General features: G+C 35.6%; 1 protein-coding gene across 1 annotated transcript in view; it reads left to right on the forward strand.

Moving 5' to 3' along the window:
* The window catches only part of LRRK2 (leucine rich repeat kinase 2), a 204874-nt gene that overhangs the window by 91953 nt on the left and 86354 nt on the right, over positions 1-26567 (forward strand). Inside the window, exons 26-30 of the mRNA XM_020973685.2 lie at positions 3484-3577; positions 15097-15283; positions 18337-18518; positions 22299-22528; positions 24065-24192. Of these exons, the coding sequence (XP_020829344.1) occupies positions 3484-3577; positions 15097-15283; positions 18337-18518; positions 22299-22528; positions 24065-24192 (821 nt within the window). The remainder of the gene's footprint in view (positions 1-3483; positions 3578-15096; positions 15284-18336; positions 18519-22298; positions 22529-24064; positions 24193-26567) is intronic.

Consider the following 26567-nt stretch of genomic DNA (forward strand, 5'->3'; position numbering starts at 1 on the left):
CCAGAAATTACCTTAATCAGCAAACAGTTGACCTTCTTGCCAAGTGGATTTGCCTACAACATGTTACATAGAAAGGATGATGGAGGATGGAATACGCAAATGTGGCAGAATCTCAGCTAAATCTGGGATTACAAGTGGAACTAGGAGAATGTGAAGTTGCTACAAAGTGGAACAGATCTGTCACTATTTCTTTGGTGATATTTTTTCATTAGTTATTTGGAACTACTGTTCTATTTCTGACTTCTGTGAGACAAAGAGAAATGGGAAAAGAGAAGAGGATTTGAATTAATAAAGAGAATGCTATTTGAAAGGATTTGGACTTATGAAAAAACTCAGGAGGTTAATTTTAGGTAATGGTATTAAGTGCTTACCAAGCACTGTGCTAAGTACTGTGGATACAAATAAAAAGTGAGATAGTCTTTGCTCTCAAAGAGCTCACCCTCTAATTGAGGGAGATAACACATAAAGACAGATTCAGTTTACTGCAGATAAAAAGACCAGGTGGTATTTGAGACCTGACAGGGGAAACAGTAATTGGGAAACAGTGGTAGGATAGATGGTACCTGAAAGCCAGGGACCAGAGTAGAGGAGTGTTTTGAGGTAACTACAGTCAAGATGGCGTAGAGAAATTTGGGAAAATTGAAGAATTCTTTCCTCCAATTGAGGAAACGGTTTCCAAGTCCAGCTTCTGAGAAAGAACACTGAAAAGGAAGGAAGATTAAGGTGGGTCTAGGAAGTAAGGCCTGTAGAGCAAAATATAAGGACAATGAAGTTGACAAAAGCAACTAAATTTAAAAAGTAAACAATTGTTAAAGTAAACAAATTGATAAAATACAAGCATAAGTAAAACAAATTAATGTGAAAAGCCATAAGAAATAGGCTCTAAAGTTGCTTTTGAGATACAGGAAGGAATTTGCTATGACTGTGAAGTTGCTAAGAGGTAAGGGCATAGGAGGTGATTTTGTAAACTCACAAGGCATTTCAAAAAATGAAGCTATGGAGATGTAGAGTTTTAAAGTGACTTAAATTGGATGCTCTGTTTTTATTTCTGCTACAGCTAAGAGACTGCTAGTTATATGTAGACAGTTCTACCTCTTAGAAGAGAAAATGAATGGACTGGAGGGATGCCTCTTTGAACTTCAGCTTGAAATGTCAATGAAATATGCCTGAAAGAAATAGAATTTGAGTCTTTAGTGGAGAAAATAAAATATCTGAAGAGGCAGAGGAGAAATTTTACACTAGTCAAGAAGCTGGAGAGCAGAAGAATGTCACAAAGAAACAACAGAAGGAAAGGAACAGCTATATACATTTGGCACTAATAAATTTGAGACTCTTACTGAAGAGGAGGTCACTGGATATAGCAGCTGCTCTTTCTCCAAAGATTGATGAAATAGGGCTGCAGAGACTATTGTGTGGGACAGAGACCACCTACTGTAATTAAAACCAGAGTCTTGACAGAAGTTTGCAAAAAGGAGAAATCTCTTCATTGACTTTCTCGAGAAAGGGCACCCCTGTGCTGCCTAAGCTGCCCCAAGAGTGCAAGTGCTCTTTGTTTAAGGCAAGATTATATAGACCCTAATGCAGCAGCCTACCCTAACCCCCTTCCTGTTGGCTCATTGGCTGAGCCTCAGGTATACAGTCTATTCTTGTAAAAACTACCCCAGTAACAGAACAAAGAGGCATAGAAATGATGTTAACATGTTCCCCTTTTCAGGGCCTCACAATTTCAGCAGCCTTTTATCCAGGGCCATATAACTAGCTAGAGGATGAGATAGACAGGATGCTCTTATGGCTCAAGAATTTCTGCTAACACTATGTAAGAGTAGGGGAGGAGGTCTTGTATTCTGAGGGGTCTTCACTTAGTGTTGGTACACATGTACCACTCAAAAGTAACAATACTAGAACAATTAACAAGTACTAATGACCCTTTGAGGAGGCTTCACTTCTGAGAGATCATCTCTCACAGTATCAGGGTCAAAGGAAGAAAAGAATTATAATAGTGGTTGTGACCCCCTACTTAGGTATTATGGCAGGTAACATGCTCAAGACTTAGCAAAACAAATGACTTCTATTTACCTCTAATGACTTCCATGATATTGCCCAATTGAGAGTGAGGGAGAAAAATTTGGAACTCACAATCCTATAAAAATAAATATAAAAAATTCTTTACATATAATTGGGAAAAAATAAAATACTATTAACTTTTTTTAAAAGTAGTATCCAGAACAGCGGGGGAGTTATTTCTTCCCTATACTGCTGTAATCAGCCACATCTGTAGTATTGTTTCCTGTTCTGAGTACTACATTTTATTTTTTTAATAATATTTTGGTTTTTTCCCAATTGCATATAAAAACATTTTTTTAACGTTTGTCTTTTTTTGACATTTTGAGTCATAAATTCTCTCCCTCCTTCCTTTCCCTCCCCATTCTCTGAAACAGTAAGCATTTGATACAGTTTATGCAAGTTGAGTGCCACATTTTAGAAGGAACATTATAAATGGAGTATGTACTGAAGACAAATAGCACAGTAAAGACTTCAAATCATGTGATATTAAAGAAACTTGCTATGTTTTTGCCTAGAGAAGAGAAGATTTAGTGGGTATGTTATAGGAATCTTCAAATATTGAAATATTTTCTAGTAGTAATTTGAATATTTGCATACTGTAATAGAGCTGTTATTATCGTTTTATTTCATCTATAGCAGAATTGGAATTATTAGATGAAAATAATTACATAGATTATAAGGTTGAATATAAGGGGGAAAAAACTTACTAGAAATTAAACTATTTAATAATGGGCTATCGTCTCAGGAGGTAGTAAATTCTTTGGTAAGAGAACGTATCAGGCATGAGCTAGAACACCAACTTGCCAGGTATGTTGAAGGTGGAATTCATGCTATGGTTAGTGGTTGGAATAGATGGCCTATGGAGTCCTTTCCAACTTTGCCATCCAGGGATTCATTAATTCTGAATTTAGTGACTTATCAAAGTTATGCATCTGAGTCATGACCACCATTTGAGTTCTTTATTCCCAACTGAGTGCTTTTTCCATTACTACAAAGTTTTAATGACTTTTTTTTAAAAAGGAAATATCCTTTTCCTTTAAGGTATATAGAATTGTAGCCATTGTTAATTTGAGTTTAGACTTATACATTTTTGACTTAGCATGCATATAAATTATAGTTGACGTCTTACAGTGATACCTTGAAGTTGAGTTGAAATTTAGGGAGTTTGTTGAGGTTCTCAGATGAAAAGATTCTCACAAGTATTGTGTGGTGTTATTTGTTTAATACTAGTACAAAAAAATTGCAGTTTGCAAAAGAAGAAAAAAAATTTTGGTGGGTAAAAAGGGAGTCAGAGAGGCTTTAAGATAAAATTAGCATCTTAGACAAAGCAATACATCTGATAAAGTCTGTCAAGAAATGGTCTTAAGTCAATAAAGAAATAATGAAAATGGACATAATTTTGTTTCTTTTCTCTCGTAGTTGCTGTGCCTTGCTTGCCCTCTAGCATAACAACTTTAAATTTGTCACAAAACAAATTTACATGTATTCCAGACATCATTCTCAGACTTCCACAGTAAGTTTTATTTTAAATTTTAGAAAACAAGTTTGAATTGGAGGCACATTCTTTTAAATATCAAAACCTAGATATACCCACTGTTTTTTGCATATGTGGATGTTAGCTTCAAGTAAACAAAAAGATGTTGATAACTAGTTGATTTGATGTTTTTAATCTCTTCCTTCATTTCTTTCCAGCCACTCTCCTTGTACTGTAACTCCACAATGATTGTGGAGTTAATCCCTTCTGAGTTTACATCTTTGGCTTCATTTAACCAATTGTATTCAGAGTTTTCTTCTTTTTACTCATGTCTCTAGGTCTCATTTTTGAACTTCAGCTTCATGCTGGGGCCAGACTGCCTCCTTGTACTCATGAATATCATTTTTGGTACTTGACTCTTCTTTTTTTGGGTGTTGAGGTTGTGACTCTGGGTCAGGTGGGTAGGTGGCTGCTGGCTTTGACTCTGCCTCCATCTCCAGTCCCAAGCCAGGAGCTGGCTCCGTCCCCTGCTGTGGCCTTTAATTCTCAGCTGAATGTCAGAGATCGTGCTAGTGTCGGGTCTCATGGATGGTGCCTAGCATATGGTCTGCCCCTGGCACTTAGATAGGCAGGACCCTGTGCTCTCCCTGTATCCAAGAAAACTAGCTTAAAGCCCCTTGAAGTCACCTATGCAGATAGGTCTTGACCTCTACTGCTTTACAAGGCCAGGGATGAAACAATGTTGGCATCAGTCCCTGTTACTGGAGCTTGCACTGGAGCAGATTCCACCTCTCCTGTGGTTCCAGAGGAGATGGGAAGGGAAAAGAAAGCCCTCTTGAGTGAGACCCTCAGTACTTATACGGATGGCTGCACAGTGCGCTGTAACTCTGGTAATGAGGGGTAATAGCAACAATGTGACAAACTTGATGAATAGCAAGGCTTCATGACCAGAACATGGACACTTGTCTGAGTTTGTCTCGTGCTTGTCCAAACTCAACGAACACCTGGTGCTGGCCAAAGCAATACAATAATTATGGGATTTCCCTAGAGGGTGAGATCGTCCAGAGGGTGAGTACAAAGGATTGTTGTTATGCCAAGCTCCGGGCATAGCTTGCTTGCTGGCCCCTAGCTCTGGAAAATAGGGTATCTCCTAATATCTTGACATTTCCCCCTTTTGGCCAAAGGGAGGGGGTCTGAAAGAACCCCTATCCTTCTGGCAACAAAGGAGAGGCAGGTATAAGCCCAGATGCCACAAGAGTATAGTTGGGCCATGACAGGATGTTGCCCAGGGGGTTAATTCCTTGAGGGGACCTATTGAGGAAGTGTGTCCCAGGTGTCATTGCTAGCCATTATTTGCTTTTAAGCAGAAGAGAGAGGGCCAAGAATATAGAGGGAGAAAATGCCAACACACTTTTGAATCAGATCCTTGGTGGTTGAGCATATAAACAAAAGGGAAGAGGAAAAAAAACTAGGACAGTATACTCAGCCCCTATCCAGAATCTTGGGACAGCTGTCTCATCTAGATGTCAGCTGCTTCTAAGTCTGTACTAGATGAACCCTGAGGTCCCTGGAAGGTTCTGCCATCTACTCAGGAGCAGAGATTTTCTTCAGATGATCCAGGAGCACACACTCACAAGTTTGGCTGCCATGGGAGTAGTCAAAAAGGACCTAGTAGGGACCCTTAAGGTAAGCTACTTGCATCAATCTTTGAATCTGAGTTTCTGGTCAGCATCACATAAGAGTCTCTAAACAACACATAGAGATGATCCAGTTTCCCAGCCACACAGGGCTAGGTTCAAACAATAAAATAAAGTTTTCTCACAATTCCCATGATTATCTAATTACATTAAGTCAGGTACAGATCAAACTACTTAGAGGTCTCACAGTGGTTTAGTTCTGAGAAGGGAGATTTACATGTCACTAAGGTAACCAAGAAAACTTAAGCATAACTAAAATCAAGTCTCCTTGTATTCTAGTGACACATCTTCAATATCCATTTAACCAGCACATTTTGAGTCCCAGATGTCCTAGATACCTTTTCTTGGACAATATGGTTATTCTCAGGATAGCTCTAAAATGGTCTCTGCTTCTCTGGTTCCAAATCTAGAGGTTCCTAGATAATTCTGCTAGTAATATCATTTACATGTAGTTCTCCAACTTTGAAACTTCATTGAATTTCATTTCCTACACCATTTGTTGTTTCTGTCCTTACTTGATATGAGAATGTTTTAAAAATTTATGAGGATCCAACTGTAAAATGAACTCTTCTGCCTTTTAAAATTATCAGACAGATACTTTAATAATGGGAAAATAATTTCACTTGCTTTACTGTTATCTTCAATTGATGTGTAAAATCCAATTTTGAGAACTTATTGCCAAAGTATCCTCAAAGTTTGAATTTCCATCATAGGCAAATTTGGAATCTAATCATATAATCCTGTTGCTTTCTAAAAACTTATTATTTAATTTATTTAGAAAACTTTTACATTATATCATTGTCTTATTACCTTGTCTGATCATTTCCGCCTTAGGAGGATATCATCCTTGTATTAGAATTTGACCACAAATGTAGGTTAAATTTGTAAGATGTTCGTACTTGCATCCAGTATTGATATATTATTTAATAGATTTAGTAGTGTACTTACAGAATTCCTTGATTACAGAAATTTGCTTTTAAAAGGGAAAAGAGAGACATAGTTATAACAATGTCATGTATCATAACAGAGAGGAAAGTTCCCATAGCTCTGTTTGATTTCAGGCATAAGTCATATCTGACAGCCAATCATGTAGTCACAGGGTGTTAAAGCAAGTCTTAGGATTAACCAGTTGGGAATTTTCCTTTTCGGAAAGGAACTAGCACAGTGGAGAAATAGAGTCAGTCTATTATTGGCTTCATGACAATTCAGACAACCATCCCTGTAATCAAAACTCAAAACAATAATAAATTATAGTCCCAGGAATTTTTACCTTAAATAGCAAAATTTTACTTACCACAACTTAGAGCTTGAATAGCTTTCCTGATGTTTTCCTAACAGTTAACATTTAATTTATCCTTTACTTATAAATTAAAACTACTCACATTCTGGGGCTTCAGACATATAGCAAATTACTGGTAGTTGACTCATTGTTAATATGCTGAAATTACATCTTTGAATCACCCTATACGCTTTCTTAATAGCCAAAAATTTCAAGTGAAAAATTGCTATATTATTATTATCTGCTTTATAACAAAATATACCTCATTAAATATTTAACAGTTTTCAGATGTCTTTTTTAAATCATATACTTTTAAAAGTCCAATTCATGTGTAACAGCATCCAGATTAAAACGTTGTTTTGTCTAAAAGCATTTCTGCTACAATGGTCTCAAATTTTACAACATAAGAGAATTTAGAAATACAATAATAATATAAACAATATCATGTTTTTAAAACATGAAACAAAACTTCAGATGCCATCAATTGCATTTCCAAATTTTCTCATATAAAAATCATTAGTCTTATTACCTTTGGTATTTTAAAACAATTTTAGTGTTATCAAGTACTGAACAATTAAATTCAGTTGAAGAAATAATGTAATGCTTAGCATATGCCAGTCACTGTGTTAAGCACTTTACAATCATTATATCATTTTGATCTCATGACAAACCTGACAGATGGGTACCATTATTATTTTTCTCCTTATAGACCAGGAAACTGGGGCAGAGATAAGACAACTTGCCTGAGATTAAACAGCTAATACATTTCTGCAACCAGAATGTAATTCAAGGTTCTCTATATTTTTTCCAGCATTTTTTTCAACACCTTTATTTAGGAATCTGATCTGGGATGAGAGGGGTTAAAAGGGAGAGGGTCTCTTGACCTGGGGGTGTCACAGGAGTCTCTTTGGTTTAAACAATCTTTTCTCTTTTCTTGGTCAGAAATGTTAAGATAGGGTTTACAAGAGATTGCTATAAAGTGCAAAGCATTTACCTATTTTTTTTCTTTCTTCACTCTGGGAGTACTTCCAAACTAGCTGCCTTCCTTCATTGCCACAGAACAATGAAATTATTAATCTTTCCATTTACTTTTAACTTTTATAAAATTCAGGCCTATTTTTCTGTAAAACAAATTCTACAGTGATACCCCAAAACTTTCTAAGGTATTTCAAAAGGGAGTGAGTTCTTGGGAATTACCCCAAAATCTCAAGAGTTTTCTCCTGCAACCTCAAAAATTATAAATCTCTGAATTTCCAGAATCTGCTAAGATGTTTTTAGCAGTTCTATGGATTTTGATTATCTGACTTTATTTCTATAATTCCAACATAGCCAAAGCTGAAATGACAGGAAAAAAAAGTCTTGCACGTTTTTTCCCTTTTATATAATCTCCCTCAGAAAGCCCAAAGTGGGAATAAATTCTTCTTACTGGGACAGTTGCTTCAACTATGAAAGTTCATTAATCTTTCCTAGTGTTCTAAACTCTCTGGCTACAGCCCTTAGAAGTTTTTCTGTCTGGCTGCATTTTAAATCTTTCAAGGTGACAGAATCTAACTCACAACACAAACACAACACAGACATTTTACATTTTACAAAGACAAGCAGAGACAAAAAGACAAGACAGATAGTTTTAACAAAGTACACGGTTACAATTTTAATTTTACAGAGTCATACAGTTACTGAGACATATAGTTTTTAAAAAGCAGAGGCCAGTGAACAGACGTGTGCCGTTTAAAAAGCATATCTGAAATGAACTGGGTCACCGTAGTGGCCATGGAGTTTTCCTCACAAAGAACACTGAACTCAACCAAGGCAAGAACTCAGAGGATTGAAGCAGGGACAAGGGCAGAGAACTCACCAGATGAGGTGGGGTTAAAGTAATTACTCTCCAGTGTCACCTAGTCTGTTCCCACTGGTACCAGATTTTGCTGGTTCCATTTCCATCCCCACTGTGTCCACCAGTTAACGTCAGCCAGATGTAACTGGCCTCTAATCTGTGGGTGGCTAGAGCCAAACATCAGTCTAGAGACTTTGATTCCCAACTCTCTAGAGTTTAATTTCAAAGTGAGGGAAATGCTTGCAAGCAAGGCCACGTGCCAGAGCCATGCCTCTAGTGAGAGGAACCCGTTTTAGTGTGGCCACATCTTAATACCAATGGCTGTTCAGTGAACTGTAGTCCTGACAGTGAGGAGTAACAACAACAACAATATGACAAGTTTGATTCATAGCAGGGCTTCATGACCAGAACCTGGATGCTTGTCTGAGCTTGTCCTGTGCTGTCTGAGCTCAGGGAATACCTGGTGCTGGTTAAATAAATGTAGTAATTATGGGAGTTTGCAAGGGGGTGAGATCATCCAGAGAGGGTGAGTGCAAAGCATTGTTGTTTTGACAAGCTTGGGGCACAGCTTGCTTGCTGGCCCTTAACTCTGGAAAGCAGGGTATCTCCTAATACCTTGACAGGGGGTTGTACTAGATGACCTCTAACATCCATTCCAGCTCTCTTCAATCCTTTATCATCATCATTATTATTATTAACAGGCTATTTCAGTGGTAGGGAATGGTATGCCAAATTGATTTATTATATAAGTTGATTATTTAGTGTATAAGCTTTTTTTCCCCTTGCCTCCTCCTTCTCAGTTTGCGCTTTAAATTATTGTCATTCTGTTTTGTTTTTGTTTTTCTTTTTGTTGGTGAGGCAATTGCGGTTAAGTGATTTGCCCAGTCACACAGCTAGTGAGTGTTATGGGTCTGAGGCCGGTTTTGAACTCAGGTCTTCCTGATTCCAGGGCCAGTGCTCTATCCACTGTGCCATCTAGCAGCCTCTATTATTGTCATTTTGGAAAGAATATGAATTCCTTTTATATTTAACTCTCTATTTTTCTTTAAAAAAATGTAACTTAGATGCTTCAGAAAATTTCCATTATTCACTGAAAAAGTTCTCCTGGTAAAAAAACACAGAAAATAAATTGACATAGATAAGAGAAAAAAGAGCCTATTTCTGATTTCAAATCCCAGATAGTGAATGAACAAAAGTAAGCCACAATTAATAAGTGCTTAAATGAATGACTAGACTTTATTCTTTTGATCAGTTATTCAATTTTTTTTTGTTCTTTGAAAACTTCCTGGTTTTTACTCAAATGTTCATGGAGTACATTGCTCATAGAAAATTCTAGGCATATTTCAAATTTTTTAAATAGAAGTTTTGGGGAAGTTATATGCTAACTGCTTTGCTAACCACTGAGGGAGTAATACTGGCTGATAAGTAAGAAGTAGCAAATTAATTTCCTTAGTCATTTTGTAATGTTCTATTTCTCTATTCTAGTTTTAAATTATGTATTCTGTTTGCGTTAGCTGTAGAACTTTTGTTGCATTTTAAATGATTCATGGGTTATGTACAAGGCAAGAAAAATAGGTTAAAGCACAGTCAAAGTCAGAAGGGACTCATGATCAAAAATATTCATAGCAGTACTTTTTTGTTAAGCAAAAAATTGGAAATAAAGTACAAGCCTATCAATTAGAAAATGACAGGGGGCAGGTAGGTGGCGCAGTGGATAGAGTACTGGCCCTGAAGTCAGGAGGACCTAAGTTCAAATCTGGCCTCAGACCACACATTTGACACTTACTAGCTGTGTGAACCTGGGCAAGTCACTTAACCCCAATTGCCTTAAAAAAAGAAAGAAAGAAAGAAAATGACTGGAAAAACTGTGATACGTATATGTGAATATATATGCCACAGAGATTGCTCTGTTAAAGATGACAACTCTAATGAATTCAAAGAAACCTGGGAAGATTTGTACAACTGATATAGAGTGAATTGAATAGAACCATGAGAACAATTTACATGATGACCCCAATCATGCATAAGAAAAGAATGATTTTAATTCCTTCCTATCTTTTATAGTTGATGTGGTAGCAGAAATCAAAGATTAGATAACAGAAGTAATGAAGTTAAATCATGTTAACATTTTTGTTATGTTAAAAAGATGTTAATAGGCATGATCCTTTTACAAAGTGTGAATCACTCTCTGACCATTAAATGTCAGCTAAAAGCATTTATTAAGGCATATTATGTGCCCACCCCCATGCTAAGCATCTAGAGATACAAAGAAAGGCAGAAGGTCACCCCTGCTTTCGAGGAGCTCACAGTCTAATGGGAAAGGCAACATACAAATATCTACGTATAAGCTAGGTAAATACAGGATAAATTGGTGTTGGTCTCAGAGAGATGGCACTAACATTAATGCAGATTAAGAATGGTTTCTTGTAGAAGGTATCATTTTAGATGGAATATGAAAGAAACTAGAGAAGAAAAGAGGCAGAGATGAGGAGAGTTAATATTCCAGGTATGGAGAAGAGCCAGTGAAAAAACCCAGTGTCAGTAGAATGCAGTTTTTTTGTGTGAGGCTTAGCAAGGAGACCAGTGTCATTGGATTGCAGGGTCTGTGGAGGTATATAGAGTAAGGTATAAGAAGACAAAAAAGGTAGGAGAGGACTAGGTTATGAGGGGTTTAGCATGCCCAGTAGAGGATTTTATCTTTGTTCCTGGAGGTAGGAGGAAGCCATTGTAGTTTATTGAGTAGGGGGAATAACATGGTCAGACTCACACTTTAGAAAGACCACTTTGACAGCTGAGTGGAGGACGGACTGGAGTTGGAAGGGAGTTAAAATAGAGAAACCAATAAGCAGGCTATTGTAATGGTTGATGAGGGTCTATACTAGGGTGTTGGAGTAGTAGAGGAGAAAGGGGAGCATAAGTAAGAGATGTTAGGAAGCTAAAATCATCAGGTATTGGCAACAGATTGAGTATGGAGGGTGAAAGAGTTAGAAGTTGAACCTGACACTTAGGTTGTGAGCCTGTATGACTAGAAGGTCTTTCTTCCTTTTATCTTCCCTCCCTTTCCCCCCATTCTTCATCCATCTCCTCCTCCATTAACTACTGTTAGACACTTGAGCATCATTAGAGGAAGAATTTGGTACTCTGAGCAGTATGACAGACTGTGAGGAAGGGATTTATGTGCTCTCACTCTCTTCAGCACATTAAAAATGAACTATTAAATGAGAAGGGGACCTCCCATGGCATAGTTGGAAGCTCAATTTGAGGGCATCCAAGGCACAGTTAAAGGAACAGACATTCTCCAAACACCACTGCAATGAGACAGCCACTTGAGGAAGTTTCTAGGGGCATGACTTCTGGTAGAAGAGATAGCAAGAAAGAATCAGGCTTGGCAATCAAAAATTGATCTGGGGAATAAGTCCAACAGAGTAACCTGACCAGGAGAGATGTGCCCAGGATGGAGCTTTATCAATAATCACTTTCACATGCAATCTGATATAGGCTATACATATATATTCCTATTAAACATATTTTCACATTAGTGATATTGTAAGGAAGAATTAGAACCAATAGGAGGAACCACAAGAAAGAGAAAACAAAACAAAAGAGAAGAAAAAAAGTAATAAATAGTATGCTTCAATATGCATTCAAACTCCCTAGTTCTTGCTTTGGATAGCATTTTCCATTATGAGACCTTTGGAGATGTCTTAAATCCTTGCATTGCTGAGAAGGGCTAAGTTAGTCATTGCACAACATGGCTGTTATTGTGTACAACGTTTTCCTGGTTCTGCTCACTTCACTCAGCATCAGTCCATACAAGTCTTTCCAGGTTTTGTAGTCTGCCTACTGATCATTTCTTTTAGCACAATCATATTCCATTACATTCATATGCCACAACTTGTTCAACCATTCCCCAGTTGATGGGCATCCCCTCAAATTCCAATTCTTTGCTACCACAGAAAGAGCTGCTATAAATATTTTTGTACATGTGGGTCCTTTTCCCATTTGTCTGATTTCTAAGGGATACAACCCTAGAAGTGCTATTGTGGGTCAAAGGGTATGCACATTTTTATAGCCCTTCAGGCATAGTTCCAAATTGCTCTCCAAAATGGTTGGATCATTTCATAACTCCACCAACAATGCATTAATATACCACTTTTCCCACATCTTCTCCAACATCTATCATTTTCCTGTTTTGTCAAATTGGCCAATCTGATAGGAGTGATGTGATACCTCAGAGTTGTTTTGATTTGCATTTCTCTAATCAATAGAGATTTAGAGCATTTTTTCATATGACTATAGATAGCTTTAGTTTTTTCCTCTGCAAACCACCTGTTCATATCCTTTGACCACTTATCAGTTGGGGAATGACTTGTATTCTTATAAATTTGACTCAGTTTGCTATATATTTTAGAAATGAGGCTCTTATCAGAGACACTGGTTGTAAAAATTCTTTCCCAGTTTTCTGCTTCCCTCCTAATCTTGGATGCATTGGCTTTATTTTTGCAAAAACATTTCAATTTAATGTAATCAAAATTGTCCATTTTGCATTTCATAATGTTCTCTATTTCTTCTTTGGTCATAAATTCTCCCCTTCTCCATAGATTTGAAAGGTAAACTGTTCTTGCTCTCCCAGTTTGCTTATAGTATCAGTCTTTACATGTAAATCCTGTACCCATTTTGACTTTATCTTGGTATAGGGTGTAAGATGTTGGTCTATGCTTAGTTTCTGCCATACTATTTTCCATTTTCCCCAGCAGTTTTTGCTAAATAGTGATTTCTTATCCCAGAAGCTAGAGTCTTTGGATTTATCAAATAATAGATTAGTTGGGTCTAGCCTGTTCCACTGATCCACCATTCTATTTCTTAGCCAGTGACAAGTGGTTTTGATGATTGCTGCTTTATAATGCAATTTAAGATCTGGTACAGCTAGGCTACCTTCCCTTGCATTTCTTTTTATTGGTTCCCTTGATATTCTGGACTTTTTGTTTTTCCAGATCAATTTTATTATTGTTTTTTCTAGCTCTATGAAATAATTTTTGGTAGTTTGATTGGTATGGCACTAAATAAGTAAATTAATTTAGGTAGAATTGTCATTTTTATTATAGTATCTTGGCCTACCTGTGAGCAGCTGATGTTTTTCCAGTTATTTAGATCTGTCTTTATTTGTGTGAAAAATGTTTTGTAATTGTGTTCATATGGTTCCTGGTTTTGTTTTGGCAGGTAGACTCCCAAATATTCTACAGTGTCTACTGTAATTTTAAATGGAATTTCTCTTTCTATCTCTTGCTGCTGGGCTTTGTTGCTAATATATAGAAATTCTGATGATTTGTGTGGATTTATTTTATGTCTTATAGTCCAATAATGTTTAAATTCCCTCTCCTTGATCTGTTTTTAAGGTCAGTTGTTTTTCCAACAAGATATTTCACATTGTCTTAATGAAATATTTCACATGGTCTTTTATTTTTTCATTCTTTTGTTTTTTTCTTATTGTTTCTTGATTTCTCATAAAGTCATTCTTCCACTTGCTCCATTGTATTCAGTGAGTTTTTGGACCCCTTTTCATTTTGGCCAATTCTACTTTTTAAAGCATTTCTCATTGGTTGTTTGGACTTCTTTTACCATTTGGCCTAGTCTATTTTTTAAGGTGTAGTTTTCCTCAGCATTTTCTTTGGGTTTCCTTTAGCAAGCTGTTGACTCATTTTTCATGATTTTCTTGCATCACTCTCATTTCTTTTCCTAATTTTTCCTTTATCTCTCTTATTTGATTTTCAAAATCCTTTTGAGCTCTTCCATGGCCTGAGACCAATTCATATTTTTGTTGAAAGCTTTGGATGTAGGAGCTTTGACTTTGTTGTTTTCTTCTGAATGTATGTTTTGATCTTCTTGTCACCATAGTAACTTTCTGTAGTAAGGTTTTTTTTCACAGTTTTGCTCATTTTCCCAGCCTATTATTTGACTTTTAACTGTTAAAATAGGGCTCTGCTTCCAGTGTGGAGGGCATACTGTCCCAGGCTTCAGGGGTTTTGTGCAGCTGTTTTGGGAGATACTTCTAGGGACCTGTAAGTTTTCAGTTCTTTTAAGATGATATGATCTAAGGAGAAGTGTTTATTCCTTTCCTGGCCTGTGCTGTAGTCTGTGAGTGACCAGAAGTACTCTTTCTTCCCTGTAACTGTGAGGAGGCTCCCCCCTCCACTGTGGCTATAAGCTCTTCTATGCTAGTGTTCCTTTTCACCCTGGGACTGCCACCCAGGACTACAACCTGAATCCGAGTATGGGCAAAGCAACAGAGCTCAGTGCTAGCAAAAAGACCCTTGTGTTCTCCTTCTGCAGTTGTTCAGTCCCCTTACTGTCTGTGGGCTGAGAGTTCTAGAAGCACCCACTGCTGCTGCTAATTTGGTCATTCTGTATGACTTACATTTTAAAAATGGTCGTCCTTTCCAACTTCATCCTGAGGCTATCCTTTCTCTAGAAGCAATTGAAATTAGGGAATCATGACTTAATTTTGTTGCTTATGTCCTTTTCTCACTTAAATATCCTTGCTCATTTATCATGTGTGCTTTCTAATGTTTTCCTCCATGTATATTATCTCAGTTAATATATGTTGTATATATTTTTGAGCTTTCTTTGATGTAAGTTTATTATAATTTTCATAATCGCATATACCGTAGCTTTTAAAATGGAGTACATTTTTTATGAACATGTGTAAATTGTGGTTTGTATCTTCAATCTGGTCTTTTGTCACTTTCAGTTTACGGTCAGTAGATTTGAGCAGCAATGAAATTCACAACCTGCCTGGGCCTGCACACTGGAAATCATTAAATTTAAGGGAACTTTTGTTTAATCATAATCAGATCAGCATTTTGGACTTAAGTGAAAAAGCATATATGTGGTCACGGATGGAAAAACTACACTTGTCCCATAATAAATTGAAGGAGGTAAAAGATCATTTTGTGACAAAAAGTATTGTTCTTTTAAAGCTATGCTGCCATAATTTGTGCTACAATAACTCAGCATTTTCAAATTTCCTTTTGTTGTTTGGGGGGTTTTCTTGATAAAGATACTAAAATGGTTTATCATTTCCCTCTTCAACTCATTTTACAGATGAGGAAGCTGAGGCAAATAGGGTTAAGTGGCTTGACCAGGGTCACACCCCAAGTAAGTGTTGGAGGCCAGATTTGAACTCAGATCTTCTTGACTCCAGACCCAACTGCTCTATCGACAATTCCCCTTTTAAATGTTGTTCTTTTTTGAGTAATATCAGCCCTAAAATTGAACAGTGTTTTAGCACATTTTGCTGTGCTCTTCATGCTGTAGAATCACATAATCCAAGAGGTGATAGGGAACTCATAGGTCATCTAGTCCAATTCATACTCGGAATAGAAATTTCTTCTTAAACATAGACAAGAAATGCCATCTAGCCTCTTATTTCGAGACCTCCATGAGGGAGAATCCACAACCTTACTAAGGCACCTCATTCGATCTTTGGATAGCTCATTTTTTATATGTAGCCTAAATTTGATTTTCCACAACTTCCACTCATTTCCTGTCTGGGTCCTGGCATAACAAAGCTAATTTCCTTTCTTCAAAAGCCCGTCATATACTCAAACACTGTTGTTTAATGTCCCCTAAATTTTATTTCCTATGGGCTTGAAAGGTTTCGTTGACCACTGCTCTGTAATCAAGTTTGAAGTCATATAATTCTTTATCTTCTTCATTTATAGTTTTTCTTATTTCTTTTAAGATTCTAGACTTTTTCCAAGTGAATTTATTATTTCATATGATTCTATTAAAAGATCTCCTTTGTAATTTGATTTGTATAACATGACATCTGTATGGTAATTTAAGTCATGTTGTCATAGCTCAACCACAAGCAGTAAATATCTCTCCAATTATTTTTCTCCCTTAATGTCTGAAGCATGTTATATAAATATCCTATAAATCTTGATAGATTAACTCAGATATTTTGGGTATAATGTAATTTCACTTATTCTCATTTCTTTCTGGAAAGAAAACATATAGATTTTACATGTGTCTGTCTTATATCCTGTTGCTTTGCTGACGTTATTAATCATCTTAATTTCTTTGTTGTTTATTCCTCTTCATTCATTTATTTATTTTTAGTTTTCAACATTCACTTCCATACGCTTTTGAGTTTTAAATTTGCTCCCCCTCTCCAAGAGAGCATGCAATCTGATACAGGCTATACATATATATTCCTATTAAACATATTTTCACATTAGTGATGTTGTAAGGAAGAATTAGAACCAATAGGAGGCACCACCAGAAAGAGGAAACAAAACACAACAGAAGAAAAAAAAATAGCAAATAGTGTGCTTTGATCTGCATTCAAACTCCGTAGTTCTTTCTTTGGATGTGGATAGCATTTTCCATCATGAGGCCTTTGGAGATGTCTTAGATCCTTGTTTTGCTGAGAAGGGTTAAGTCTATCAACATTAGTCATCATACAACGTGGCTGTTACTGTGTATAACATTCTTCTGGTTCTGCTTACTTCAGTCAGCGTAAGTTCATACAAGTCTTTCCAGGTTTTTCTGAAGTCAGCCTGCTCATCATTTCTTATAGCACAATAGTATTCCATTACATTCATATGCCACAATTTTTTCAGCCATTCCCTGACAGGCATCCCCTCAATTTCCAGTTCTTTGCCACCACAAAAAGAGCTGCTATAAATATATTTACACATGTAGGTAATTTTCACATTTCTGTGATCTCTTTGGGATATAGACCTAGAAGTATTGCTGGATCAAAGGTTATACACAGTTTTATAGCCCTTGGGCATAGTTCCAAATTGTGTTTTTTTTTTAAGCAAACCATTATGTCAAAACCAGGAGTAATTCTGTCTTTTCATCAATATTTGCAACCTTATTTTTCTTCTTTTTCTTTTCTTACTGCTATAGCTAGCATTTCTAGAACTATGTCAAATATAAAGTAATTATAGGGAAGGCAAGTGCCTCTGCCTTATTTGTTCTGGAAAAACTTCTAATATTTCTCCATTGTGAAATTAACACCCCTTTGTTTTAAACATGTTTTTACTTATGTTCGAGAAGGGCATTTGAATGGCTATGTTTGTTTTCTTTTTTAACAAATGCTATTTTTTGTTAATGCTATTGTTATACATCTGTTAACCGTTGTTGTGCCTTATAATCTGAACAAGACTCGGACAATTGGAGATCATTAAAGAGTTGATTTCAAACAGTTAAAATGATTAAAGCTGTTGATACTGGTGCTTTAAAAAAAATAAAACAGAAGAGTAGAGTCACAAAGACATTTTCGAATCTTTTCCCTTACCCTTGATATTCTGTAATTTTGGGGAAGTCACTTAAACTCTTAGGTCCTCCATAGACCTTTTCTAGGATTTAATCACTAAGTCATTATCTAGCTGTGATCCATTTTAATGCAGAGTTCCTACAATGGGAGTTTGTATTAAAAGAAATCCATATCTCACATTTAAAAATGGTTGAAGGTTATAATGTCATTTAACATAAGAGAATGAGAACCTTAATAGAAGAATCGAGTATTAAGTGTTCCTATTAGGTAGTGGTGAATGGATTTCTACCAATTCTGCTAAAGAAAATAATGCAAGGAAATGAAAACACAGTTGATAGAATTTAGGTTGTGCTGTAAGATGAACTTTCTGATATATAAGGTTATGAGATAATGAAACGTGTTACCAAGGAAGCTTAAATTTCAAAGAAAATGTTGTGAAAAACAAAAGGCAATATTGGGTTACTCTTTTGACAATATGATTTATGTTAAGTAACTGGAAATTAAGAAAATGAAAAATCTTTTGAAAATTTTAGAATGTTTTGATAATTTGTTTTACTATAGTGACAAATGGAGTAGATTAGTTAACTTTGAAGGCTCTTCCAGTTTACTTAATTCTTTATGTTATACAGTTTTGCTTACATCTTTATGAAATGTCTTTCACAAAAAGATTTTATCCCATTCTTTTTTGTCAATTTCATTAAGATTCCTCCTGAAATTGGTTTTCTTGAAAATTTAACATCTCTTGATGTGAGTTACAATTTGGAGCTGAGATCTTTTCCTAATGAAATGGGGAAGTTAACTAAAATCTGGGACCTTCCTTTGGATGAATTGCATCTTAATTTTGATTTTAAGCATATAGGATGCAAGACCAGAGACATCATAAGGTTAGATATTTTATTTTCAATTGTTTTTTCTCTAATTTCATACTCCCTCAGCCTGTGATTTTACTGTATATTTGACTTATGACATAGAATGCATTTGAAAACCACCATACAGTTTTAGTATGCTTTTGCTTTTATGCTGTTTGCTTTTGCAAAGTAGATTATGTTTAGCTAAGATAGGTTTCAAAGAGTGATCTAATTTACTCGTAGGCACTATTGTTTCTAATTCAGATAGCTGCCACTAGGTGGTGCCTGGTTAAAACAATGTAGAATTGACCTGACATTTGTAAGGTATGAAGAAGATGGCACATAACGTACTTTTGTGCTACATTATGCTTTTTTTTGTGAAATGAATTCTTTATTAAACTAATAAGAATTAATATAGTAATTAATTACTACAACCAACTTAAAATAAGACAAAGAAATATATTACATTGTTACCACCTGGTACATTTACTCATTGTATTTCATTTAAATACCTTTTGTGTTCAGGTTCCATGCTTAATCAATCAGTTCATTGATTAATAATCAGTAACTCTACTTCTCCTTGGGGAGTTGAATGAGTAATTCATCTTACTCTGCTTCTTAGAGTTAGAAGCCTTCACATTTTGTTTCAGAAGGGTTCTCTAAAAGAATTGTTTTATAAAAATATGTAAACTTTTATATATGTACTGTTTTAAAGTAGAGCATTGTGACATTTTCCTATATACTATAATATTGAATAACTAGTGTATGTCTTTAATCCCATGCTAAACTGATATTAATAGGATGCCTTATGCCTACTATCACTGAGCCTGATTCTTAAGATTATTTTTGATTGAATAAAAATGCCTGTGATTCCATTAAAAGTCATCAGAAAATTTAAAAAAAGTGTTGCATGTCTTTCAGTCTAACTTATGTTTATTTGAAAATTTGCCAAGAAATATCCATTAGAATCCAATTCTAATCTTGTTAGCAACTACAAATTTAAATTGCTTTAAACATTTCAATTTGGGCATGGATAGAAAGTATGTTATATAAAAGCTACTGTTATAGTAAAGATGGTTTAGTTCTGCTTAATCAAGTTATTGCATATATTTTATATTTATGTATTATACAAACATTTTGACATTATTGTGAATTATGTTAACATGACCTATTTACAATGCATTCTGAAAACTAGCTTTTCTTGAAAGGGTCTATATTTGTTTCAGTATTCATCATTATTATTTCACAGAAATAAATGTATAGCCATGTGAATGTAAGACATGATCTTTCTGTTGAATTGCAGGCTTCTAACAATAACTGCCTACTAGACATCAGTGCATAGATGTCCCTTAGGTATTTCAAATTCAACAAGTCTAAGGCATAAGTAATTATCTTTTCCTCTAAATACACTTGGCTTCCTATCTTCCCTGATTTTTTGTGTGTGCCATCTTTCTCATCACCTAGGTTTGCAACCTCAGTTATCCTTGACTCTTCACCTTTCCACACCTCCCATATATAATTAATTGCCAGGTCTTGTTGATTCCATTCCCAAAACATCTCCTTACTAACATTACAATCATCATTTCTCCTCTTTCCAAAGGACTCTCCCCTTTACAGTTCTTCATCGGTCGCTATGATCTGGTCATGTTATTCTCCTTTTCAGGAAGTTTCAGCGAATCCCCTTTGCCTCTAGTTTAAAATATAAACTCTAATTGACATATTTTTTTAAATGCCTATATGTATTAATTCTATAAAATATGGAGTGTCCCCCATTCCTGGGATATTCTCTTTGCTCATCTTGAAGCTTGAAATCCCTGGCTTCCTTCAAAGTTCAGATCAAGGGTCATCTCCTAAGGAGTCGTTTTTTGACTTCTCCCAGTTATTTTATCTTTTATACATCCATGCATGTACATACTTTTATGTGATATATTTTTCTGTGTTAGTGAGGCAATGAAGTATAACGGATAGAGAGTTGGCTTTAAAACCAGATATGTCTAGATTCAGGTCCTGTCCTGACACATCCTGGCTGTGCAACCCTGGGCAAGTCACATAACCTCTCAGTGCTCTAGACAACTCTCTAAGAGTAGGTTTCAGAGGAGGTGTTAAGCTTCATTATTGAGGGAATTCTTTTACTTAAAAGTTCCCTGTACAAATGAAATGACAGATTCAGTCTCTATTCCTTTTGATCTATGTACATGTTGTTTCCTCAGTTGGAGTGTTGTTCTTGTCATTCCATCCCAGCACCTGGCACCTAGCAGGCCTTTAATAAATTTTTGTAGAAGTGAATATATTAAACTGGCTTCCATAGTGATAATGTAAATGTATATTTCTATTTCTTTAATTTATTACATTAGCAGTATTAAAATTTATTCCTCCTTTAAAATCAGTTTCCTGCCTTATTGCTCTGTGTGTGTGTGTGTGTGTGTGTGTGTGTGTGTGTGTGTGTGTGTGTATAATCACTCTGAATTCTTGAAGACTATACTAAAAGAGTACAGGCTGTGGTAGGTCTCATCAGGTTGGAAAATCTTTGAATATAGAATGTTTTTCTATCTTCTGTTGCCCAGTCTCATTAAATGTGAAGACTTATCACTAAAATGTGATAACATTTTTAGCTACTGTCCTAATCTCCAGTTTCATATCACCAACTACCTATTTGACATCTATATTCAGTGTATTTGAAATAGAACCATATCATCTTTCCCCCAAACCTTCCCTTCTTCCACATTTCACTACTACTGTTAAATGCACTCTAGTCTCCTACTCCAGGTCTCACAACCTTACTGTTATATTAGATTTCTCATTTGGATTCAATCCATATATCCATTCTTTTATCAGGGCCTTCCACTTCTACCTTTGCAACATCTCTTGTTATACTTCTCTGTTTATCCTCTTATATATATAGTTGCTACTCTGTTATATCACTCCCTCATACTTGGATTATTGTAGTAGTCTGCTGCTTGGTCTCGCTACCTCAAATCTCTTCCTTCTCCACTTCATCTTCCATTCAGCCATCAAAGTGATCTTAAAGTGCAGCCCTGATCATGCCAACCCCCTACTCAATAACTCCAGTAGCTCCCCATTACCTCTAGAATTAAATATAAATCCTCTGTCTTTTTAAAACCTGTCACAATCTGACCCCTTCTTCCCTTTCTTCTTATACTTTACTCCTAAATACTCTTCATATGAATCAACACTTACCTTCTTGCTACTCCTCAAACAAGACACTCTATCTCTTAACTCTATGCCTTTTCACCAGGCCTAGAATGTTCTTTGTCCTCTTTGTCCTCTTGAATAACTACTTTTAGTAAAAGGCCTTTCCTGTTTTTCTTCTTTTCTCCCTTCCTCCCACTGCTTATGTGTTAACTCTGAGATTCCTTTCCATTTATATTCTATATTTTGTATGTATATAGTTGTTTGCATGCTATTTCCATCATTAAAATGTGAAGTCTCTGTGGACAAAAGACCATATTTTTCCTTTCTTTGCTCCAGTCCTTAACATAGTGTCTGACACTTAGTAAATGTTTAATGAATGCTTATTGTAGTTTGAGCACCTCATGAAATGTGGAGGAGTTACAGTTAGCACTGGTGAAGAGAGCAACCATACCACTGAAAACTTGTATCTTTCAAAACATCAGAACGTCAAAAAACATTTTCTTAAGATAAATGAGATATCCTCTGAAATGCAGACTGTGCTAAATGTTATCTTCAAATTATTCAAAAGTTGAAATTATATGGCAAAAATAATACCTATAAATGTTAATTGAAATGATAGTGCTATAGTAGTATATTGTTTTAACATTTTCTTTGAAATGACAGGTTTCTTCAACAGAGGTTGAAAAAGGCAGTGCCCTATAATCGAATGAAACTTATGGTTGTGGGAAATACTGGCAGTGGAAAAACTACATTGTTGCAACAGTTAATGAAATATAAAAGAACAGATTTGAGTACACCAAGTACTACAATAGGCATAGATGTAAAAGATTGGTCGATCCAGCTGAGGAACAAAGGGAAGAAAGAACTGATACTGAATGTCTGGGATTTTTCAGGTAGTCGTTTCAAACGTTTCATTTAGTTCAGCATTTGCTAATTAATTATATAAAGCTTTTGATATTATTATCAAATCATTAATAGTGTTTGACACTAGAAGCAAACATTTTCGACTGCTTATCATGGCGTTGCATATGGAAATTACTGTTTTCTCAAAGGTTGAACTGGTAGGATGAAAAACTCTAGTAGATCCTACCAAACCAGCAAGGTTTTGACTATGGGTTTAGTGGTGGATTGTATGTTGTCATCTGAGGAGCACTCCAGATAAATTTGGAAAATCTCATTGCCATATTAGTTGCAGTCTTTTTGTTTTTAGTAACTCCCAAAGTTCTATAAATTGTAGAGGAATTGTTGGCTACAGTTTGGAGGTAACTACATATACCAGTGAAATCACAGATCCATAATATGTTGAAGAGAATTCATAGTACAGGATTTAGAAAACCATTTATTTTTTCTTAAAACACATGAAATAAGACTGATGGTGGGAAAAGGAAGAATCCTAGGACTATTGCCTCTTTCTCAGCTCTACCGGTCATGCCTTAGCTACTGTAATAGAGATAGCAGTGAGGTGGAGATAGCTGGCAAAAGGTGGGGGTATGGGCCAAAAGATCACACATGTTAAACTCTAGTTTACATTCTGAAAATCCCTAATAAAAAAGCAGTTATTTCTCTTTTTTTATTTTATTTTTTTTCTTTTTGGTGAGGCAGTCAGGGTTAAGTGACTTGCCCAGGGTCACACAGCTAGTAAATGTCAAGTGTCTGAGGCTGGATTTGAACTCAAGTTCCCCTGACTCCAAGGCCAGAGCTGTATCCACTGTGCCACCTAGCTGCCCCTATTTCTCTCTTTTAAAATGACAATTCATTTTCAAGGTTAATTTGTCCAGCCAGATCTTGCTGCAGTACTTCATTTTGGCACAGAAGTGACTTTCTGTTTTTGAAGCCTATGTCAGTGAAACCATAAGTCTGGTAGGATCTGTCAGAACTGGAAATATGTCAAATATGAACCGATGATAAACTAATATCATGTCTTTTGCTCTTACTTGTGATCTTAGACAAGTCATTTAACATTTAACCTATGAATTCATATTTTCTTTTTTTTTTAATTTGGTAAGTTAGTTTTCTTCTTTTTGAAAATCAAATTTTTTAAGTGGTCACATGGTGTAGTAGAGAGAAAAGATGGGTTTAGGAAAAGAACACTGGATTTGGGGTCTGAGTATATTTTTGACATTCATGTGAACTTTGGCAAATCACTTAACCTTGTAGGGCTTCACTTTCCTTATCTGTATAATGAGGGGGTTGAATTAGGTGGTCTTTAAGTTCTTTTCCAGTCATTTGTTCTAAGATGATCTCTTGAAATCTCTAATCTAGTTATGATATGGCATGAACTATCTGTTGTGGTTTCAGTGTGTCAGTGAAGGGGGAGTATCCACACCCCTGAAATCACATTCTGTCAAATAGCAATCGTTATTATATCAGAAATGCATAGTTGCTTGTGGTTTACAGGCATGGAAAACATGTATGACTCTTTCATTTAGGACGAGAAGAGTTCTACAGCACTCACCCTCACTTTATGACACAACGAGCATTATATCTTGCTGTATATGATCTTAGCAAAGGACATGCTGAAGTAGATGCTATGAAGCCGTGGCTCTTCAACATTAAGGTGACTCCAACAATTTAAGAATTTCAAATAATTTCTTTTAAAATTCTAAATAATTTGGTCTTACATAAATTCATTTAAAGCAATTACTTTCTGTTGTTGCTTCATGAATCAATACATTTTAAAGAAAGGTTAATATAGTAAAACAACATATGTGCCATTTGCCTTAGTAGATATTCTAAGTAATTTAGTAACATGATATTTTTGAGCAGGCCACAATCTGTGATTGGTTATGTAAATGGTCTAAAGCCGGGTTTGGTGCTAAATTGCAGTTAGAAGATAAAGATGTAATATTTTTCCATCCAAATTCCTAGACCTCCCCTGAAATCTCTCCCTATATGGCTTCTTTAAAACCCCTAGTCGAAAAAAATGAAAATAAAATTCTAAATATTACCTTTTAAATAAATATTCTGTGAGCATCAACTCTTAATAACTCACTGTGTAGTATAGTTAATACCTCATTTATTCAATAGTGGTAGGAAACATGGCATAGAGGTAAATTTTCTATATAATTGAAGATCACTCCTTTATAGGAAGCAGTGCTATTTTGTATGAACTATTTTTTATAATAGTGTTTCTAAATACATATATTTCTATGCTTTGTTACATGGAGCATACTAAAATAGTTTTAATTTTTTTTGATGAGCCAGAATTTTTGTTATTAAAATTGTATGTTATATACTATGTTTGAAAACTATTGTTCTGTGTCTTAAAAAAGAATAAATATGTAAGTACATAGACTTTGTGATGACTATTTTGATTGTGGTGAGTATTTTGGGTACTTCTTGGTTTTCAACTACATTCTACATAATTGAGGTTGTCAGATGAATTTTTTTCAGGTAAATGAGGCCGATATAATAATTTCTTATTTAGACTCAGAAGATCCAAAGTTTTAATTCATAGACCTTAGTGAAAAATATAGATTATTAGTTACTTTGATATTTTCCTTGTTTATTCAGAGATGTTCATTTTAAACAAAAACCAAAATATATTCTTAGGAATTTATTAAATCCTTCAGGGCACAGCTAGATGGCACAGTGGATAGAGCACTGGCCCTGAAGTCAGGAGAACCTGAATTCAAATCTGGCCTTAGGGACATAACACTTACTAGCTGTGTGACTCTGGGCAAGTCACTTAACCCCATTGCCTAGCCAAAAAAAAAAAAAAAAAGAAAAAAGGAAAGAAATCCTTCGGAACAATCTAATGGATAACTAAAATGTTATCATGTGTTAAAAAGACTGATGCCAAACATAATAATAATTATTAATGTTATCATTTCACTGAATTACTAATTGATTGCTCACCATGGCATATAAGTGATAGCTGGTTTCTTAAGATCTGGGTGGTTTTTACCAGGCTGGAAAGGTTTCAGGTGTGGTCCCAGTAACAGACTTGTATGTATATGGTTGAAGAACTAGTCTGTTTGGAGAAGCTCATCATCAAAAGTTTGATCTCTAGATGATTTTTTTTTACCATAAATACTAATGACAGTCATCCAATAAAACAGAGGGAGGAAAGTTATCATATTTATCCTGAATATTATCTATGACCCAGATAACTTGGACTTTCATCTACTCCTGTTCAGTCTCTGTGCATAGGCTTAAAAAATATCAGCTGTTTGAAGAGAAAAAGAAATGACATAGAAATTATTCTCTGGGGTTGACCAAAATTTCCTCAGTTTTTGCAAGAAGCATAAGAATAGCCTTCTAGAAATTGCAATTCAGTTCAACACAGGTAAATGCATCCCTTATTCAAGACACTCCATTAAATGCTGAGCATGCAAATAGTAGCTAGCATTTCTATAGCTCTTACAGATAACCATTTTATCATCACAACAATCTTGGGAGATAGATACTGTTATTATCCCCATTTTACAGATGGTGAAACTTAGGCAGACAGAGGTTCATTGACTTGCCCAAAATCACAAGGCTAGTAAGTGTTTGAAGCTGGATTTGAAGTCATATCTTCCTCATTACAGGTCCTATGCTATGTCACCTACTATCCCAAGTATGGAGTTAAATATGTTTAGATTAGATTATCAGAAAACTAGCTATTTCCTCTTGGATAGCGTGTGGGCAGAGGGTTTTTTTTTTAACCAACTTTACTAACTTCTCCCTTTAGCTGCTACAAGCTTCTGTGATTTCCTCACAGTCAAAGGCTTCATTTTACCCAGTTCAGAACAGTGAAAAGTCACTTGGGGTAGAGAAACTAGTCTAATGAATCATGAATTGCTCAGCATGTGAAGAGGCTGAGATGCTTTGAGATCCAGATCGCGAGGAAACCACTGTCAGAAAGGGGAAAGTAAGAAAATGAATGGAGGAAAATCAGGGGGAAAAAAACTCAAATTACCAAAGATCTAAGGAAAAAGAAAACTTAAA

The sequence above is a fragment of the Phascolarctos cinereus genome, unplaced genomic scaffold (assembly GCF_003287225.1).
Source record: "Phascolarctos cinereus isolate Bilbo 61053 unplaced genomic scaffold, phaCin_HiC Scaffold_1;HRSCAF=81, whole genome shotgun sequence".
Lineage (NCBI taxonomy): Eukaryota > Metazoa > Chordata > Mammalia > Diprotodontia > Phascolarctidae > Phascolarctos > Phascolarctos cinereus.